We start from the raw sequence: 17,857 nt of genomic DNA on the forward strand, positions 1-17,857 counted from the left end.
CAAATTTAATACGATTTTAAATATAAGATTTGACTGTAAACATCAGTCGTGCGCACTCTTCGGTCGCACGGCTTTGCGACGGTGCCTCCAACGCATATAATTTCCCGTGTACTAACTTGTCGGTCTCATCCTGCCTGTCCGTCTGCTGCTCACAAATCCTAAATGTATGCACCGTAATAGAGCTTAGGAAAAGTTCCGTACAGTGCGTGACTATGAGTTATGTGACAGTATTTATATATAGACTATATAGCGGAGCCACACTAGGAAAGAAGGATTGCGCGGCAAATCATTTTGCGTAAGTAGCACTGACGTAGATATCATCTCGCGTAAGTAGCATTTCCGTTTATATCATCATTCGCACACGAAATTTGACATGAGTGTCCGAAAGATGTGTGGGAATTTTTCAAATTGGTACCGAGTGAAGTTTTAGATATAGTGATTATTAATGCGAATGTGACGATAAGTGCGAAAGTGATCAATCGAGATAAGCGAGACAGTCGGCAGCGAGTGAAAAAATCTCTCTAAAAAATATCAATCAGAAATAGAAGGATTCAGAAGTCAGTGTCAGACATCGGAGCATCGAAGTTACGCAATAACGAGCGCGGTTGTAGTTTCAAATGGGTGAGGCTGGCTGTCGATCGAAATCGCAACTACATGGAGGGACATGAACAATTTTAGTCCCGCTTTGCATGTTAGAAAGTAGGTCGGTTCGTTTTCGCTGCACCGCCGAAAATATGCAATAAGTTGAAGAGAGAAAACATATACTTGTTTTCCTTCAACTTATTGCAATAGTTCAGCGGTGCAGCGAAAACGAACAGACGTAGTGTTAGAAAGTCTACTAGAAAATCTCAGCAAGTCTTTTCTGTAAACTTCAACGTAGAGGGAATAGCCAAAAGCTTTTTGTAAAATTTCGTATAAAATATTTTTATCGGGATTATATAGAAGATCCCTGGTATGTTATGTGTAAATAAATATTAATATTGTTAAATTACCGTAATCTTATTGGGACGTTGATGTGCAGTGCGTATACGTTGTATCATTTATATCACATTGGCGATAACTATTTACAGGTTATTACGAAACTTTTTGGACAGTTCGGGGTATACGATACTCTTCCATGAATGTTAAGAATGGCAAGAAGTAATTTGATTATGTTAAATTGCATTTTGCTCTTCGCGTTCAGTACAGTGCACGCCGATAAATTGACTGTACATACGCGAAATGGCACGTTGGAGGGCCTAATGATGCAAACTAGACGAGGAAGAGACATCATCGGATTCCGAGGAATTCCTTACGCCCTACCACCGCTCGGCGAACTCAGATTTCAGGTTAATTTTCTTGCTTATTGCGAGACGTTCGCGGGGCTGATTATGCTGTTGGAGGATCGAATCTGTTTAAACCTGATGCGAAAATCCAAATTTGCGAAATTTAAATAGATCTTTTACTTTAATATTTACACTCGACATAACGAAGTTATAACAAAAGTTGCAAATACGTAGGAAATTTCAGTATATAGAGTTATGTAGACAACTTAAAGGCTGTTAAGATAAACGTACAATTTTAGAAGTCTATGTTAATAAGCATGGATTAGTCGCTAATTACCTAGGTCATGGCTGTTAAAAGATAAATATAACCAGAGACCGGAATTCATTAACTAAATTTATTTGTGGTATACGTACTGATGTTTAATAAACTGTACGTTGTCTCGCGCAATTCCTCAAAAATCTATGTCAGGAATTTTTGCGGTAATCGGTGTGTAGCGGTTAAATAGGAATATCATTAAAAAAATGAAGTTATCTCCCACGGTTTTATGTACATCGTACTTTTCCTTGCAATTACGCGAATGACACTAATTCGAACTGTCACTTTTCTGAACTAGTACAACCTATTGATTTTTTGTTCACTTTGTTACATTTAACGTCATCAATTTTTACTCCTGTTTGGAGAAATAAATTTAATATCTTCTTGATCGCTGGCATATTTTTATTAGCAGTTTGATTGCACGTTTGAGAATCATTTGTACTCTATGAAAACTTCATATCGTTGAAAAGTGTAAAAAGTTAATCCGCTTGTTTCGGTCAGGTCCGAATATCATTTCCGCCTTTCGCTCGAAACGGTGAACCAGTTCCGACGTAGAAAACAGGTTTAGAACCACCGTTAATCAGTATGCTTAGAATCAATCATGTGATACGATGTGTTTTTCCCGAAAGCCACCAAAGCCCGCGGCCGCCTGGGACGGCGTACGGTCAGCTAAAGACGATGCTGAGATATGTACACAGCTGGATATTTTCATTCAGTCAGCAATGATCCAAGGCGTTGAAGATTGCCTTTACCTGAATGTCTATACACCGAAAGTGCCATCAGATCAGGAAGCAGCAACGTTCCAACGATTTCCAGTCATGGTCTTTTTACACGGTGGTGCATGGTTGATCGGTTCCGGTCACTCTTCATTTTACGGGCCGAAATTTTTATTGGACCATGACGTCGTTTTGGTCACTGCGAATTATCGGTGAAGAAACTTGAATAATGATCGTTTGTAAATTCAATCATCGTTCGTACGACCTGATCTTTATTACGAGTTTTATTACGACTAAAGGAAGAAAACGCTGCTTTGTCTTTTTTTCAACAATGTTCAGATATACCGAGTGCCTGAAACCTTTCTTCATATTCGTGGTGCTTAGAAATCAGTTGATACTCATCGTTGTTATGAGATTTTCAGAAGTAAGCCATGTTTCTTTACACGGAGTAGAGCCCACCGCTTCCTGTATACTCATTAGTTCATACAGATTAATTAATTCTTCCTTAATTATTGTGAATTTTACAAAATGATATATAACCTTTCTTCACTTTAATAATATATATACTTCTTGCAATAGACTTGGACCGTTAGGTTTCTTGAGTACGGAGGATATGGAATGTCCAGGTAATGTAGGTCTGAAGGATCAGGCGCAAGTCATTCGATGGGTGCACGAGAACATTGTCGTTTTCGGCGGTGATCCGAATAAAGTGACCATTTTCGGTGGAAGCGCGGGCAGTGCAAGTGTGCAATATCATATGATAAGTCCTCTCTCACAAGGTAAGGCTTTATATAAAATGATTATGTTGAAACATTAATGTTTGCAAGAAAATGTATCGCTCAAAAATTAGATAAATATACAAGGTGTCTGAGAACAACTGCATACGGATCTCAAATAAAGCAACTTTTCGCTATTTATGCTATTCCGTAACCGTCTATCGATAATTGTCGGCTTAATAGTGTCGCAGATATAACGTGGCAGGAATACTACGCAATAATATAACGATCTAGAAATTGACGGTTACGGAATAGCACCTCAAAACTTGGTGAGCGATGTATTTCATGATATGCAATGATCACGTTTTCGTGACCCGCAGACTGCGCGCTGGGCGACAAAGGAAGGGAAATTGCGCCAGTCACCTAAAAACCAAGTGGAAAGTACATTGCTTGCTGAATTCTGATGTAAAACTACATTCATTTTATGCGGCAATGTATTCCGCTTAATTCACGTCCGTATCAATTCAATAATACTTAATCAAAAAGGTCACATTAATAAAATAAGAATATATTTGTGAGAAACATCCGATAATCGGAAAACCAAACGGAAAGATAAATTATTCTTTGGTTTGAGGCAAATCAATTGATACTTAGGCCTTTAACCCATAAGCTACGAAATTGAAACTCAAAGTATCGTTGCAACATATCAAATGAGTATCAAATGGCCGTGTACCGACATTTAAACGTACCGATACGAATCGGGACGTCCTTAGCATAATTTCTTTCTATGATCGAGAGGTATTTATGTTTCCCTCCCTACACAGGTCTTTACCATCGCGCAATTTCTCAGAGCGGCGCAGCTCATTGCCCGTGGGCTTTAATCAAGCCGGGATTGGCAAAAAAAAACGCTAAAATCGTGGGTAAACATTTGAACTGCCCCACTGAAAATTCCAAGGAACTAATCGCTTGTCTGCGTACAAAAAGTGCCGTCGACATTATAAGTACCAGTCGTCTTTTCCAAGTAATTATACAAATGCTCTTTCCGAATATGTGCTTTTGACAGAGAAATTTCCTGCCCGAAACTTTGCGTACCAAAATTGGCACAATCGATCATTTACGGTCTTTTCATCATATGTCGCATATATCTTCTTTTTAGTTTGCACAGAACATGTATTCATTCCAGTATGCTTCTCGACGTTTCAAATAATACAATTTAATTAACTGATGTTCTATCATAGATCTTCGGTTACGATCCGATATTCTTACCACCGGTGATAGAACCCAATCATCCAGGTGCCTTTTTAACGGAGGATCCTGTAATCTCTACGAAACACGGTCGAATCGCTGATATACCTTGGATGATGGGAGTCACATCTGAAGAAGGAGCCCTAAGAATACCATGTGAGTAAACAATTCGAATCCAATAAGAGAAACGAATTTATGTAAAATAAAAATCTTCCATCATAAAATCCTAATTAAGAAAAAATTTTGCTAAGCGATTTTCTTTAAAGATATTTCTTCATTTTCTTGAACGCGAAAGAGAAGGATTTGTCTTTTCCTATAATTTCTTTCTTTTAAAATTTTATTAATGTTGCAAAGATTACTCGTTTTATTCTCGAAAAGTTATTATCCGTACCTGAGTAATATGTAAACTCAGTTTTCCGCGTTGCATTGAATTTTTTAATTTATTATGTACTTACCACGTGAATCTTTTCAACATAAACGCTGTCGTACACTGTAATGATATCCCATGTGTAATTTCGTACAAATTATGCATGAACAAGACAACGTTGATGAAGGGTATCTTTACGTGATTCGCGATACTTTTCAGCTCTTCACAATTGGGACAATGGTGAACAAGTGAAGAAATTGAATAAGGAATACAAAAAGATAATGCCTATCACTTTGATGTACGAGAACACGTGTCCTAAATCTATGCAAAACGATGTGTCCAGCAAGATCCGGGAGTTTTACTTCGGTGATCGTGCCATTGACATATCCACCACATCCCAAACCATTGACGTGAGTATAAATAGTCGCATAAATTATAATATTAATATCTATAAATCGATTCTATCTATAAAAAGTTACATCCATAATCTCATTTATATCTTACACAAAAGCGTTTCAATCCAATTGTGACTGATATTTACCACGATTATTCATTAATTTAATAGCTTGTTAATGTGATCATTAATGTGATTTTATAATATTACTTATATAAAATTTTACTAATAATTTTACTTATATTATTTTACAGATGTACAGCGACGCATTGTTAATTCATGGGATTTACAAGGCTGCACGAGATTATCTTGATATTCAATCTTCACCTATCTATTTTTATTACCTCGCGTACAAAGGAAGCTCGTCTTTAATCAAAATGTTCGGTGGTACCAAGGATTACGGAGTTTCACACGCAGACGAGCTGCTATATCTGTTCCCCGTGGGTGAATTATTATTTCCTGACACACCGCTGTCCAAGGAAGATAATCGCATGGTCGATGTCATGACTAGCTTCTGGTTCAATTTTGCCAATTCCATGTAAGTGTGAAAATCTCAAGCTGACGTGGTATCATTATAGAATACAATAAAGCTACGAGTGAAACTCATATTTTGGCAATTCTAATCCCGGACTTTCTTCTTGATGAGATGAAGTCGTCATGAAGGTGATTTGGTTGACGGGATATTCGGTTGCATTTTTTCAGGATCCCGACACCGAAGATTACGGAGGAAATCCCCGTGAAGTGGAGTTCGGTGAAAACACCGTACAATTTCGAATATTTGTACATAGGAAATTCAGAGATAACCATGAAAAAAGGCTTTCTCCCGGAGAGAATGAAATTTTGGGATAGCTTGCCGATGCGTCCGAATCTCGAAATGAAACAGAAAGCTAAGGAAGAGCTGTAAATTGTATCATACGTGCAAATAAAAAATGTGGGTGTTGGGAATGTTTAATCCTTAAGCAGCGTCATTTCTTTTAGGATTAATCGTGTCTACGTTTGCGGCTACTTTGCTGGAAAATTCGAATTCCGTAAATGTGTTTTTAGATTTTATAAATATCTCCCAAGTAAACACCAATTATATAACTATTAGTTAGTTTTTTGGAATGTCTTTATGTGCCGGGATGTTTTAATTTCCTACTTAACAATGTAGCTGTTATATAACATGTATGTTATGTAACAATCACATTATTGAACAAGAAATTATAACTAACAATTATACAATGTAACTTCATGTTTGTTGATATAGGTGAAGAACGACACCAGTTTGATCGAGCTTGGTTTAACATCGGGACGTGTTATTGTATCGCCGTTACATGCGCGAGTAAACATTAATGGGGATAAAATCGAAACGTAGAATCTAATCTTTATATGTCATCGTGTAAGACAAAATTAATTATCAAATTTGTTCATAGCATAGATTGCAACATCGGATATCTAAATTATATTAAAATATACTTTCGGCAATTTTTCTTTATCCTTTTAAGTCACTTTAATGATTCTTAGGCAAGTATTTATATTCTCATAGTTATACTGTTTAGCGCTCAATGATTTAAATATTTAGCATTTTTGGAAATATACAATGATCTTAAAGTTGTCGTGACGCAATAGCAGTTTTTTTTCTTTGAAGAAGAAAAATTATATAGCCGACTCTATCAGATCGTTTGTATTTACAAATATATTAATTTATTCACGTATTGATTATAACAATAATATTAATAGTGTTTTGAATGTAATGTGTAAATCAATATACTACGATGGGAGATCTGAGAGATCTCGTGTTATAAATTATAAATACTTCATAGATGCAATGTGTTGTGAAACGCAATATATTGCATGGTCGCTTCGTCAGATTTTAATTATCACTATAGGAATGAGAATTCCTTCCCAAGAGTCTATTCTCCAATTCGTAACGATCCAATATTATCGAATGCAGATAAAGTGTGAACGGATATTGCGTGCTAGCACTAATACAAATACTAGTACAAGAACTTGGTTGAATCTCCGACAGTCACATTTTTATCGATCGTCGAAAAGAGAATGCACGCGACGCCAGCTCTCTTATGTAGATAATGTAGAGATTTAATCGTATCTGTTCTAATGCATTAATACCGCACTGTTTTGGATAAATATACATTCATATCACATCGGAGGTTATTCTAAGGTTCACTAATCTTTATAAGATTAATATTTCCACTTAAAGACAATTCAATCATCTCTAAATTATAAACTAACGATACGCAATAATTAGGAATTGCCGTATTGGTCCGGATACTCGTCGACAATACGTTAATCAAGCTGGACATGTATGAGACGTTCTTTTCAGTAGCAGTCGAAATTGAATAGTTCAAAATTGGTTTGTCAGAGTCGAAAATTTGTCTTTCCCACCCGTAGCGGACGGAAGATGTTTCCGGCAACGTTCGGTAGGGCGCGCCGCGACGCGTGAGCGACGAGAGGTCGTACGAATCCGCGGATGTGCGCGCGCGCGTTCTCTTTACCGATGACGAGATGTGCGAGAGACGGTCGTCGCGGCAGTGGGTGCCGGCAGTCAGTGCATGTCGGCCCGAGGCACGTATCGATAACGTATCTGTGCGCTCGGTGCTCTCCCGAAAGCGAGAGAGAGAGAGAGACACGCAGTCCCGGGTCGCGTGACGGTGCCTCCCGCGCGTACGAGAAAGACACGTTCGAATTCCGGTGTATCGTCCGACAGGCACGTCCGTCTGTCTGCGAATCGAAAATTCGCGGGTCGTGGTGGAGCCGCGTACGAGGAGCTCGGCACAGTGCGTGACGACGAGGTGTGTGACACGGTATCTGTGTGACGGCTGGACGGATTCGGCGGAGCCACACCGGCGTCAGGAGGGAGGGAAGGAGTACGGCGGCGAATCATCCCGGTGAGTAGCATTTCCGTGGGTTTCGTTTCGCACGTGAAACTCGACGCGAGGATCCGAAATATGTCCGATCCCGGGATCAAAGATGTCCGATCGAATGTTCCCGAGTTAGACGAGGACGGGTGATCCGAATTTTCTAGTGATCGGAACTGTTCGAACGTAACAGGAGCGTATTTCAAACTCGCAGCTCGGACAGCGAATAACAGGAACGAAATCGTCGGTGAATTCAATCGACGTTGCCGAGGAATTGTCCATTCAGACGGCTCGGTCATCGAGGAAAGTCCCAGCGAGAGTAGTGTGTACGTTGAAAAAAGAAAGTAAACAATGTTTTTCTCGCTTCCCCTTCGCGATGTCGCGTCGCCAACTTCACGGAGTACCGCTACATGCCGCGCCACTTTGCGTCTTACGTCGACGAATTATGGCAATTTCCGCGTCACTTCGAATCGTCCCGACATACATTTTCCGACCGCGAGATGAGACCGGAGTAATGTGACTTGAGTCTAACCTATAACGCGGAAAAGAATTGAACGACGGGATTCCACGAGCTAACTGCTATAGCGAAACGTTTGTCTGAATTTATTTAATAGAATCGCACGCTCGGACCCGAAAATACAGGAATTCGATACGAGCACGATAATGTGGGCGGAACGCGAGAGTGAATTTTTCAGCAAAATATTGTTTTCCTCGCTTTATAGCGCGAAATATCAGTCTACGGAAAAATGTGTGACCGGATTTTAATGGAGTTATACCGCAGCTTCGCGCCGGCGATAAATTAATATACGGGCTTTTCGTAAGTTTTCGATGCATCCGTCTGGTTTCTTTGTACCGAGGAGATGACGCAGTTGCTCATCCGTCTTGTCTCGAGTGACACTCGCGCCTGCCTCCCGGAGACTCCGAATAACGCGAGACCCCCTCGTCCTTTTCGCAAGGCTCTGTTCGTAACGATGCTCGATTTTCAGGGAGGGGGGGGGGAGGAGGAACCATTCTTATCGTCTGCCGGCGATAACGAGAAACGCAGAAACGAAAAAGTGCAACGTCCTCCGGAAGATTAGATATACGCGATGGAAACGATTACTTATTTTATCGTACGTTTAATGGAAGGTCATCGTCTTTAACGAGAAACAAGAGAGAGAGAGAGAGAGAGAGAGAGAGATATGTTCCGGAAGCGTTGGAAGACGCGACTCTTTCCGAAGGCAATTATCGCGCGCGATTATTTCGCACGATGACGCTCCACCGGTCGATTTTCATAGGATATCCTTGGAACACGAGGGTCAATGAGCGACACGCTTGCCCGACACGATGTTTAACGATCTGGAAAATGCTCGGAGGGATCGACTCGCGACCGGCTGCGGTGTGTCTGTGCCTTTATTTCGTCACCGGGAACTCCTTCGGAATTGCGATGGAAACTGTCGCGGCGACGTTACGCAACGGCGGTATTAACGTGACGTTTCGCCAACGCCAGAAAATATTCCATTGACTGGGGACTGGGGACTGGGGACCCATTCAATTGATTCGAATAAAATCTGGCTTGGATATGGGCGAACAGATGTGTTTTGCTTGTGAGAGTCAAAATTTGCTTCTCCGGAACGAAAGTGAGAAAGAAAAGGTCCGATTTTAGAGAACCATTTGTTCGGCCATAAGTCAGATTTTGTTCGAATCAACGAAATGGGTTTTTCAGGCGTTTACGTTCCCGGAGCAAGGCATCGGAGTAAATGGACGATTAATAGCCGAGATTCCGTCTGCTCGTTTGATTTTAAGTGAAAATTAATAGAACATCGACGACGTTTGATAGCATGAATCGGAGAAACCTTCGTAGTAGTTTATCCCTCGAGATATTTTAATATTGAACTTTTCGAGAGCGATATAGGCGCTTCTACACACGTTTTTCGTCGGATTGTTTTGAATGAAAGCCAAGGATATTCACCGTGCGTCACGTTCGTGGAGGACCCTTTCGCAATCTGCAACAAACATTGCGCTAACGCGACTTTCACAATTTACGTGTACACGTGCGATGAGCATACTCGAGTTCAGCAGACCAGGCAAGGTTAAAGCGAACGGACAAGGTTAACTTTGACATTGCCATACGCGCAAGAGCGCGGCGAGAGATGCGTGGAAGCCGGTCTACTGAAAAGGTACGTTTCAGGCTGGCTCTCGTCGTCGACAATCCGGACGGGAGTTTCGAAACGGCTTGAGTGAGCGCGTTCCGCGGAATATACCGAAGGGTCGGTGAAAAAAGTAACGGTACACGGCAAGTGGGTCGGAATAAAATTTAAATAGCTAAACACTTTCGCGGCTATTTGTAACATTCGCCGGTAATACTCGCGCGTTCGGTGCCACTTAGATCCAGCTATTCCTATAGCCGACAGAGCAGCTCCGATATTTACCGTAGAATCTCCGAATGCGGGCGTTTATAAATTCCGTATGGCTCCAATTAAAATCGAGCCCGTTAAAGTCAGGAGAGTCTCGACGAAGGCGTCTCGGACGCGAACGTCGAGGCGAGCGGTTCGCACAACATTCCGAGGTTCCAACTTGCGGAAGTCGTTCCTGCGAATTGCTAAATGCTCCTTATCGTGGCTCATTAGATATCGTTAGTTATCGGGCCCAAGCTTGGAAGCCGGGGAACGGTAGGGAGGGAGAATCTTCGCTGCCGATTACGGCCGTGCCGGAAGCGGAAAGTCGTTACCGAGACAGGACGATGTGTCGCCCCGATGCCTCGCCCCGGAGAGAGGCGCGTTCGTGCGCCGCATGGAGCGTCCTTGCTAATGACGATAATGATAATAATACTAATGACGATAACACTGGACGGCTGGTCACTGGCCATCGCGGGCATAAGAGGCGATTCCGACTCGATTCTATTCCGATTATCGCGACTGACTGACTGACCGCTGCGCTCGACGATAACGCTTCGGCTGGGCGAAACTTTCGGATCCTCGCGCGAGCAGCTTCCTCGCTTTTATTGAAATCTAATATCGATGTATTTCTTTTCCCCGTATTTTCGCAACAAGGATTAACCGGAGAATCCTAGTAGGCGGATGAAACCGCGGTAAATCCCGGCTTTTACCGGGGGGGGGGGGACACCATCCCGGACTTTATCCTTTATTAATAAACTGGCAGAAGATTACAAAAACGACTGATGTGTGATACTAAAATGTATATTTATATAACGGTATTTATGCAAACAGATTTTTTTATCCAAAACATGTAGAATTTTGCCGACCCTGCGATAAGCGTGCTAATGTCAATTACACCGTTCGAAAGTGCTCGGTATCTCCGTTAGGATTCCTTAGTTCGCCGAGATGGGTGAGCGTGTTCGTTTCTAAGGTGCGACTGTTCGGGAGTTAATTTCACGCGGCGATTCGCACGCGTGTACCCTCTCTCACGCTATGAGGGAGAACAGTGGCATGTTTATGTGCACTGGATGAGAGTGCTCTCGTGTCGAGGACGGTCACTCGAGTAGTGAATTACGAGTGTTGGTGATAAAGTACCAACGAGCGGCACGGGATCTGCCGGTTGTCGTTCTCGTTCCATCGTCGTCGATAAGCATTTTCGAGGATCGTGTTTCCGTTATCTTCATGTGGGAGGTTACGCGTGATCATATTCGAATATCTATCACTTTCGCGCGCACTTTTCGTGCCATTTCTCCTTTTTTTTTTTTTTTTTTTNAAGTTACTCCAATCAGTACGATCTTCGCGTTTGCGACGAAGAATGCTCGAGCGAATCGCGAAAGTATGCCGACCATCGACCACCGTAGTGCCGATGAACCGTTTCTCCTTTACGACGTTCGATTCATACCTTTATACGTCGCACTTACACTGCGCGCACGTGCATATATACTACCTCCGCCGCTTCGATATTAATCTTTGGAAACCAGCGAAAACCGCTCATTTTGACGCGGATTGTACGCGGTTATTGACCTTGCTCGTGACCTCCATCGCAATTATGGCGCATTGTGCGCTTTTCAAGGATACTGAGTTACCGTCGATCGATGAAGTCCTCGCGACGCTCTCTCCTCGTTTTTCCTCGCTTTTCCCCCGTCTGATATTCGCGGTTCATCAAAAAATTCCACCCTGCATTCTCGTTCCCCTCCACCCCGAATTATACGGAGACGTCTTACGAATACTAAGCACTCCGTCTCTTTCTCTCTCGCGGTCTTAGTCTTCTTAATGAATTCGGAGCTCCCTTTTAAAGCGTCTTCTAACGTACGTGATCGCAAGAAAGCAGCTGATAGTAATGAGGCAGGCCTATATAAATGCGCGTCGTCGTCTATTAACCGAGTTCACTCCCTTTTTGCGGCGCGCGATGCTCTTTAACAAGGAAATGCTCCGGGCACAGGGACGAAGAAAAAGGGCCTTTTTGCTGCGTGTACTTGGGCGTGCGTGTGCTCACGCTGTGTGCGTGAAACTCGGCTCTTTCTCTCTCTCTCTACGCCTGACTGTGCGAGATTCGCTGAGTCTCTGTATACACGCGTCTGTATGAAACTCTATTTGTCTTTCGTGTATGAAAGTGGCGCCGCTCCCGTACGGTGCGCGCGCGCGTGTGCGTGTGGGATGTACACACCCTTTTCCGCGGCGTACTCGGCTCAGCAGCCAGACGGGAAAAAATGCCCAATAAAAATAACTCTTAGAGCGGTTCCAGCGGTCTCTCTTTTCTTCTCATGTCGGCTTTTTAACCGAGGAGAGAGTGATTTATTGTTCGCGCTTAGGAAATATCTTCGCGACTTGAAGCGAGTGAAGAAACAGCCCGTGGATGACAATCAGACGCGAATCTTTCGTCGAACGACCGGTGCCTCCTTATTGCGATTTAATTCGCTCCATCGGAAGGGAATTCGTCGAAATTGCTTACACCCCGACGTCGTTAATTGCAATCTCGATTTAACGAGTTTGTTTTGTATTCGTTTGTAATTCTAAGGGGGAAAGTGAGGGAGGCGAGGAATCGGTTAAACTGCGATTAAAGTTGATCGGTCGGATTGTCGAAAATGTCTGCTATTAATCGATTCGCCGCGAGGCATCAGCCTCGGGACGCGAAGCGAACGTGTTAGCGATGATGCTGGCTCTTATCTAGCGCTGCTGTCGTTTGCAAACATTACTTTATCAGGATCACAAAGCACACACGAGATAGCAAACAACGGGTGAGCCAGAGAACCGCTGCATATGGCGATAAGTGCTCCATGCATCCTTCATCGCCGATACAACGATTCTTTTTATTCTTTCATTTTCGGCAGCGGATTATTATTATCCTACCTTGTCTTCTCCTCAATGTTGCACATAGTATGTAATTTCACGTGTACCAATCCCTTGCATTTCACATAAACTCAATGTTTCATCGCGAATCTTATATAAGTAAATCGTAATTTTAAATAAATTCAGCATTTCCGTCCCGACGACTTAATAATAAAATAAAATGGAACGCAGTTTTGAAAAAATAAAGAGAGAACGATCGATTTTATCATAGCGCGTCTATATGTGCGATAAAGTATTAGAAATATTCATACCGAGTATACGTCCTAGCTGTTGGAATACAATGTTATACCGAGTGCACTCCGACTTCCGAGTGCAAAGAGTCCATAATTTCCAAATCGTTCCGACGCGGCGCCTTGATATTCAAATAAATGGATTTCCCATTAGCGTGTATCACGAGGATTCATTTCTGATCGGAATTTTTTCGATGGTTGTCGGGAGAAAATTCAATTTTCAGTCGTTAAACTTTTTCATGAATATCATACAACGTTTCACGCGAGAGAATCACACGTAAATTATTCTCATCTATATCCATTTGCGCTGCACATTTACTTGCGTACGTCTGTGTTATTCATCGTTATTTTCATTACCCACCGATCTTTCTGTTCCACGACGTGCATAATACCCCCCCCCCCCTCCTCCCCCTTTCGGCGGGCCCTTGATCAAAGCCTCCTTGTGAGATTAAAGGATTAATTGAGTATTTTCCGCATTAAGGACTCGCGGAGTTCAGCGGGCCCTCTCTTTTGCCAACAACGCCGTCACTCGAGCGCACCCTCGATGCGGGTTTATATTCGGGCGTAACGAAATCCCTGACTTCACCGGCGTTCTTTTCTTTCTTCCGGCCGTCTCGAATCTTAGAACAATATTGCTGTCGACAGGGTTCTCGCGGCACTCGTCTTTTCCGTCCGGTTCTCTCTCCCCGGGGACGCCTTTATCGCGAATGTTTACAGGGTTTATCTTCGCACCCTCTCCGGGTCACCCCCTCTTCGAGTCACTTTACGTCCGCGACCCTCGGTAACGTACCGGTGTATACGCGCGTATGTGCACCCTCGCGAAGCATGAGATTTTTCGTGGAGTGTCGCGGCGAGTTTTAATCTCTTCGGGCGAGCCGGCTAAAAGGTTTCCTTTGAAGAGAACGCGCTCTTTTAGGGAGAAATTCCATTTACTGGGAGAATTTTCGCTTCTCGCGCTAGCAAATGAGGGAGAAATGGAGCAACCAGGAATTTTTGTAAAAGCGATCATCGCCCGATGAATCGTAAAATTAAGCTTGAAATTCGTCGTGACGAGAGAGAGAGAGAGGGGGGGGGGGAAGAATTTGACATTGACATCTCGTTGAATTTTACTCTCGATACTTTTCTCTATTTTATTCCTTTAATTTTTAATTAGCTTTCGCGAGAAACAAATATTCGCGCGCGTTCTTTACGGTATTACTCTATATTTCGTCGTACTGGTTTATTTAAGATGATCTAATTTGCGGGAGCAATTAGATAATTACTCTAAGTACGTGATTCGCGCGACGAGACGCGGCCGATAGCGGCGACCGCGCTTGTTCGCGCAAAAGAACTTCGTACGACGGAGATAAAGAAGTAAGGGGGCGTCCGTTCTGCGCGTGCCTTCAGTGCTTTTTAAGGCCGTACCGTGCAGGTGCAACCCCCGGGTTTCGGAGGTCTGCACGCGATCCCATCATTAATTTCACGTCGCACGCGTGCCGCGATAACTTCCGCTGACGTACACCCCCGTCGTGCCCGGCTTTCCGCGACCTCCCGCGCATTCGCGTGCACTGTTTCCATATTTTTCCTTAATCGCGTCATTTAGGTAAGCGACTTATAATTCGCCATGCGTCTTCATGAACTTGTCGTCCGCTTTACGCTCGAAAAATCGCCGGCGCCGATCAGCAGTGACTTCGAGTCGCGAATTTTGCGTGTCGTTAATCGAGTTGAAATTTGGACTCTTCGTGAACTCGGTAAATTCCGTCGGACTTATAGAACTAATGGAGATCGAGATATAACATTAATACAGATCGTTTCTCTTCGATGCTACTCATCATGCTACATTTTGATTGGCAGACATTTATAAAGCAGCAATAACTGTTCGCAAAATGTGCTTTTGAACGTCACGTTTTTGTTTATGAAATTCCTTTATTTAATTCTTCTCAGTTCGTTAATTTCTTGTAACCTGCTTCAGCACCGTGAGAAGTTTTCTGCTCGTTTAGTCGGGATCACGAAACCGCAGTTACCAACTTAACGCAAACCCCACTGTCAGCGCCGACAGTGCTCGAAACTACGTTTGAAGAAGCGGATAAATAAAATGTTCCAGGAACGGTTTCCTCGCTGCTCCCCACGCAACACGAGAAACGTCGCGCTTCGGGAATTTATTACCGCACGTTTCCGAGATTTATGTGAGCACTCAAACGCGATATATAAATTTCTGATCTTTTCAAGAAGATCAATCTGCAGTTAGATCGCCGCTTAAGAAGGGTCGCACGAGAAAGTTGGCTCGACTACGAAAAGTGGCTTCGTCATGCGGGCATTCAGAACCGGCATTATTTGAATCCGACTCTCGTCAATCTTGCCGATTCTTGTCACGATTCCGTGAAAATCTCTTTCGCGAAATCTCTTCTACCAAATTTTACAAGCTGCGAAAAAAAGTGCAGCGCCGAATATGCGCCTTATCAGAGGCCAACAACTGTTTCCAGATGTTACATCGCCCGCTCCACTAGATCATACAGCGTTTTATAAACGTAGACGTCAGCACTTAAAAGCACCGAAGGGACCGGTGGATATTCCAATTTCCGATGGTTTTGAGGATCGGCGAAAGAAAAGCAAGGAATTAATTTGCACACTTAATGTATCGGTGTGGTGCAACAGCATTCCCCGGCGTGTCGCGAACGCGATCCCCAGATATCGTCATTTGTTCGGTAGGTTCTAACGAAATTTCACCGGCGGCAAAAGTTGCCGCACACACCGACGCTCTCAGCCGAATCACTTCTGCTCTCATCGCGCGTGCCGTCTGTCGGCTCGGTAATTTGGAAACTTCGCGTTGGCGCCGCGCGCGCTCTCCGAGTTTGCACGGAGCTCGTATTGAATCGCACAATGGGCACGTTGCGCGCTACATAATGATGCACCTCATTCTGCGAAATTACCGCTGGATGGGGTTGCTCGCGAGCGGCGGGCGTGCAATTATCGCGCGCGCTCGCGTACAACTCGCAGCGACGACGCTCGTATTTCGGACGGACACTCGTCGCGGTGGAAATGAAACACGATTATCGGCCGTTAGTTGTGAAAAGCGTGAATTCTGCAACGGGGAGCGTTATCTCGTCGCGCGGCCGTTGCGCGCCGTTGACGATGCGAGGGAGACGTGTGTATTCGTAACATTTCATTTAGACGTTAATTGCTCCCGTAGCATTTACGGCGACGAACTGCGTCGTTACGTATAAGGTTTTCACGAATTCCGTGATTTCGATGAAATCTCTACCTCGTACCTGCGATGCGCGTCTGTATTAAGGGAGTGCCCATACCCGAAAGCTTTACCGACGGAATATCGATCTTTTCCCACAAAGTTCACGTCTTGTTAGTTTCGCAGAATTATAAATGCTTTTACACGGTGAAAGCACACGCGATAATGGTATCGGGGCATTGCTCAGTGTGTGGGCGAGAGTAATTAAACATTTCAAAGCGACGTCTCCAGCCGTCATGGCGTAAATGTTTACCTGATGGGGAAATTCTATAGCTAGTGCGTGCCGAATGTGTCGATGCTCCAATCGATATAATTTCAAAGAATATTTTATACCTTTTCAATGAAATTTGTGGAAGCGTAAAAAGATATGAAAAGTTTGCGCACCGATTCCATTAGATACGGTGAAACGGAGTAATGCACATTCATCGCATTCACATTTATGTTTATATCGCACTTACATTTACGTAAAATCTACACGTATAACCGTACTCCATTATTGTCGTCCCATTCCGTAGACATAATAACGTTGAAAATTTCCAATTAAGTGCGTTACTTTGGAATATTTGCGCATCGTGACTGTTGTTTTGGAGAATTATTGCCGATTTATTAAATTATCAACAGTTACGATGCACAAATAACGCTGCTAAATGGAAATTTTCGATGTCACTATGCTTAGGGAATGGGATTAGCATTAACGGAATCTGCTGTACATATAGATTTTACGTAAATGTGAGCGAAGTTTTCTGTATGTAAAATACAAAATATAGAATTTCCAGCCGATTTTTTCTCAACTCAGGATATAGCACTTTTTCGGCTGCAGCGTACGAAGCGAGACTCGTGGAGCGAAGTCCTGCAGATTTATCGGCGTGCGAATTCAGAAGGTCCGATTTACGCCTACGAAGGGGTTAAATGCCCAGATTCCTCTCGCGGACGCGACGTTGGCGGCACGCGTTCAGCGTCGATTCATCGACGAGTTTTCACAGCTGCCCGTGGCCAGAAGGCGCCGGTCTAAATTTACTCCCGAGCCTCCTCTTTCACGCCCTCCCACCCCTCTCTTCCTCACTCGTCTTTTTCGCCCTCCCGTCCTCCCTGTCCGCTTCGCCTGCCTCGGCTTTCCGGTTTCTCGGCGCCCTTAACGACGCTCTCACGGAAGTTCGTTAATGTACACGCCGGTCCTATTATTAGATCGTCTCTCTATCGCTCTATCTCACTCGCGCGCGTTAGCCCGCCTCCGGCTTTCTTCCATTCGCTTTTGCGATC

General features: G+C 43.5%; 2 protein-coding genes across 4 annotated transcripts in view; both read left to right on the top strand.

Moving 5' to 3' along the window:
* The first annotated feature begins 244 nt into the window (after nucleotides 1-244).
* Nucleotides 245-5,978, top strand: LOC106748009 (venom carboxylesterase-6-like). 3 transcript variants are annotated; one of them, XM_014626142.1, is made up of 9 exons: nucleotides 245-295; nucleotides 1,071-1,328; nucleotides 2,211-2,509; nucleotides 2,877-3,076; nucleotides 3,838-4,034; nucleotides 4,252-4,414; nucleotides 4,845-5,035; nucleotides 5,274-5,557; nucleotides 5,722-5,978. In XM_014626142.1, the coding sequence occupies exons 2-9, from the start codon at nucleotides 1,122-1,124 to the stop codon at nucleotides 5,921-5,923; spliced, it is 1,743 nt and encodes a 580-aa protein (XP_014481628.1). In that variant the 5' UTR covers nucleotides 245-295; nucleotides 1,071-1,121; the 3' UTR covers nucleotides 5,924-5,978. The 3 variants fall into 3 exon arrangements, with proteins under 3 accessions (XP_014481628.1, XP_014481626.1, XP_014481627.1); XM_014626140.1 differs by having other exon boundaries at nucleotides 264-326; nucleotides 5,722-5,923; XM_014626141.1 differs by lacking the exon at nucleotides 245-295 and adding an exon at nucleotides 368-621 and having other exon boundaries at nucleotides 5,722-5,923.
* Nucleotides 5,979-7,573: 1,595 nt separating this feature from the next.
* Nucleotides 7,574-17,857, top strand: part of LOC106747998 (amyloid beta A4 precursor protein-binding family B member 1-interacting protein) — a 152,043-nt gene continuing 141,759 nt past the window's right edge. Inside the window, exon 1 of the mRNA XM_014626117.1 lies at nucleotides 7,574-7,907. The gene's annotated coding sequence lies outside the window, so the exon portion shown is untranslated. The remainder of the gene's footprint in view (nucleotides 7,908-17,857) is intronic.

This window comes from Dinoponera quadriceps, unplaced genomic scaffold (assembly GCF_001313825.1).
Source record: "Dinoponera quadriceps isolate SergipeBrazil2010 unplaced genomic scaffold, ASM131382v1 scaffold2167, whole genome shotgun sequence".
Lineage (NCBI taxonomy): Eukaryota > Metazoa > Arthropoda > Insecta > Hymenoptera > Formicidae > Dinoponera > Dinoponera quadriceps.

Bases quoted from the DNA above. Each gene is read 5' to 3' on its own strand.
- LOC106748009 (XM_014626142.1), top strand. From the start codon at position 1,122: ATGTTAAGAATGGCAAGAAGTAATTTGATTATGTTAAATTGCATTTTG. The intron at 1,329-2,210 runs GTTAATTTTCTT...TTTTCCCGAAAG, and splicing joins TCGGCGAACTCAGATTTCAG to CCACCAAAGCCCGCGGCCGC. The intron at 2,510-2,876 runs GTGAAGAAACTT...TTCTTGCAATAG, and splicing joins TTGGTCACTGCGAATTATCG to ACTTGGACCGTTAGGTTTCT.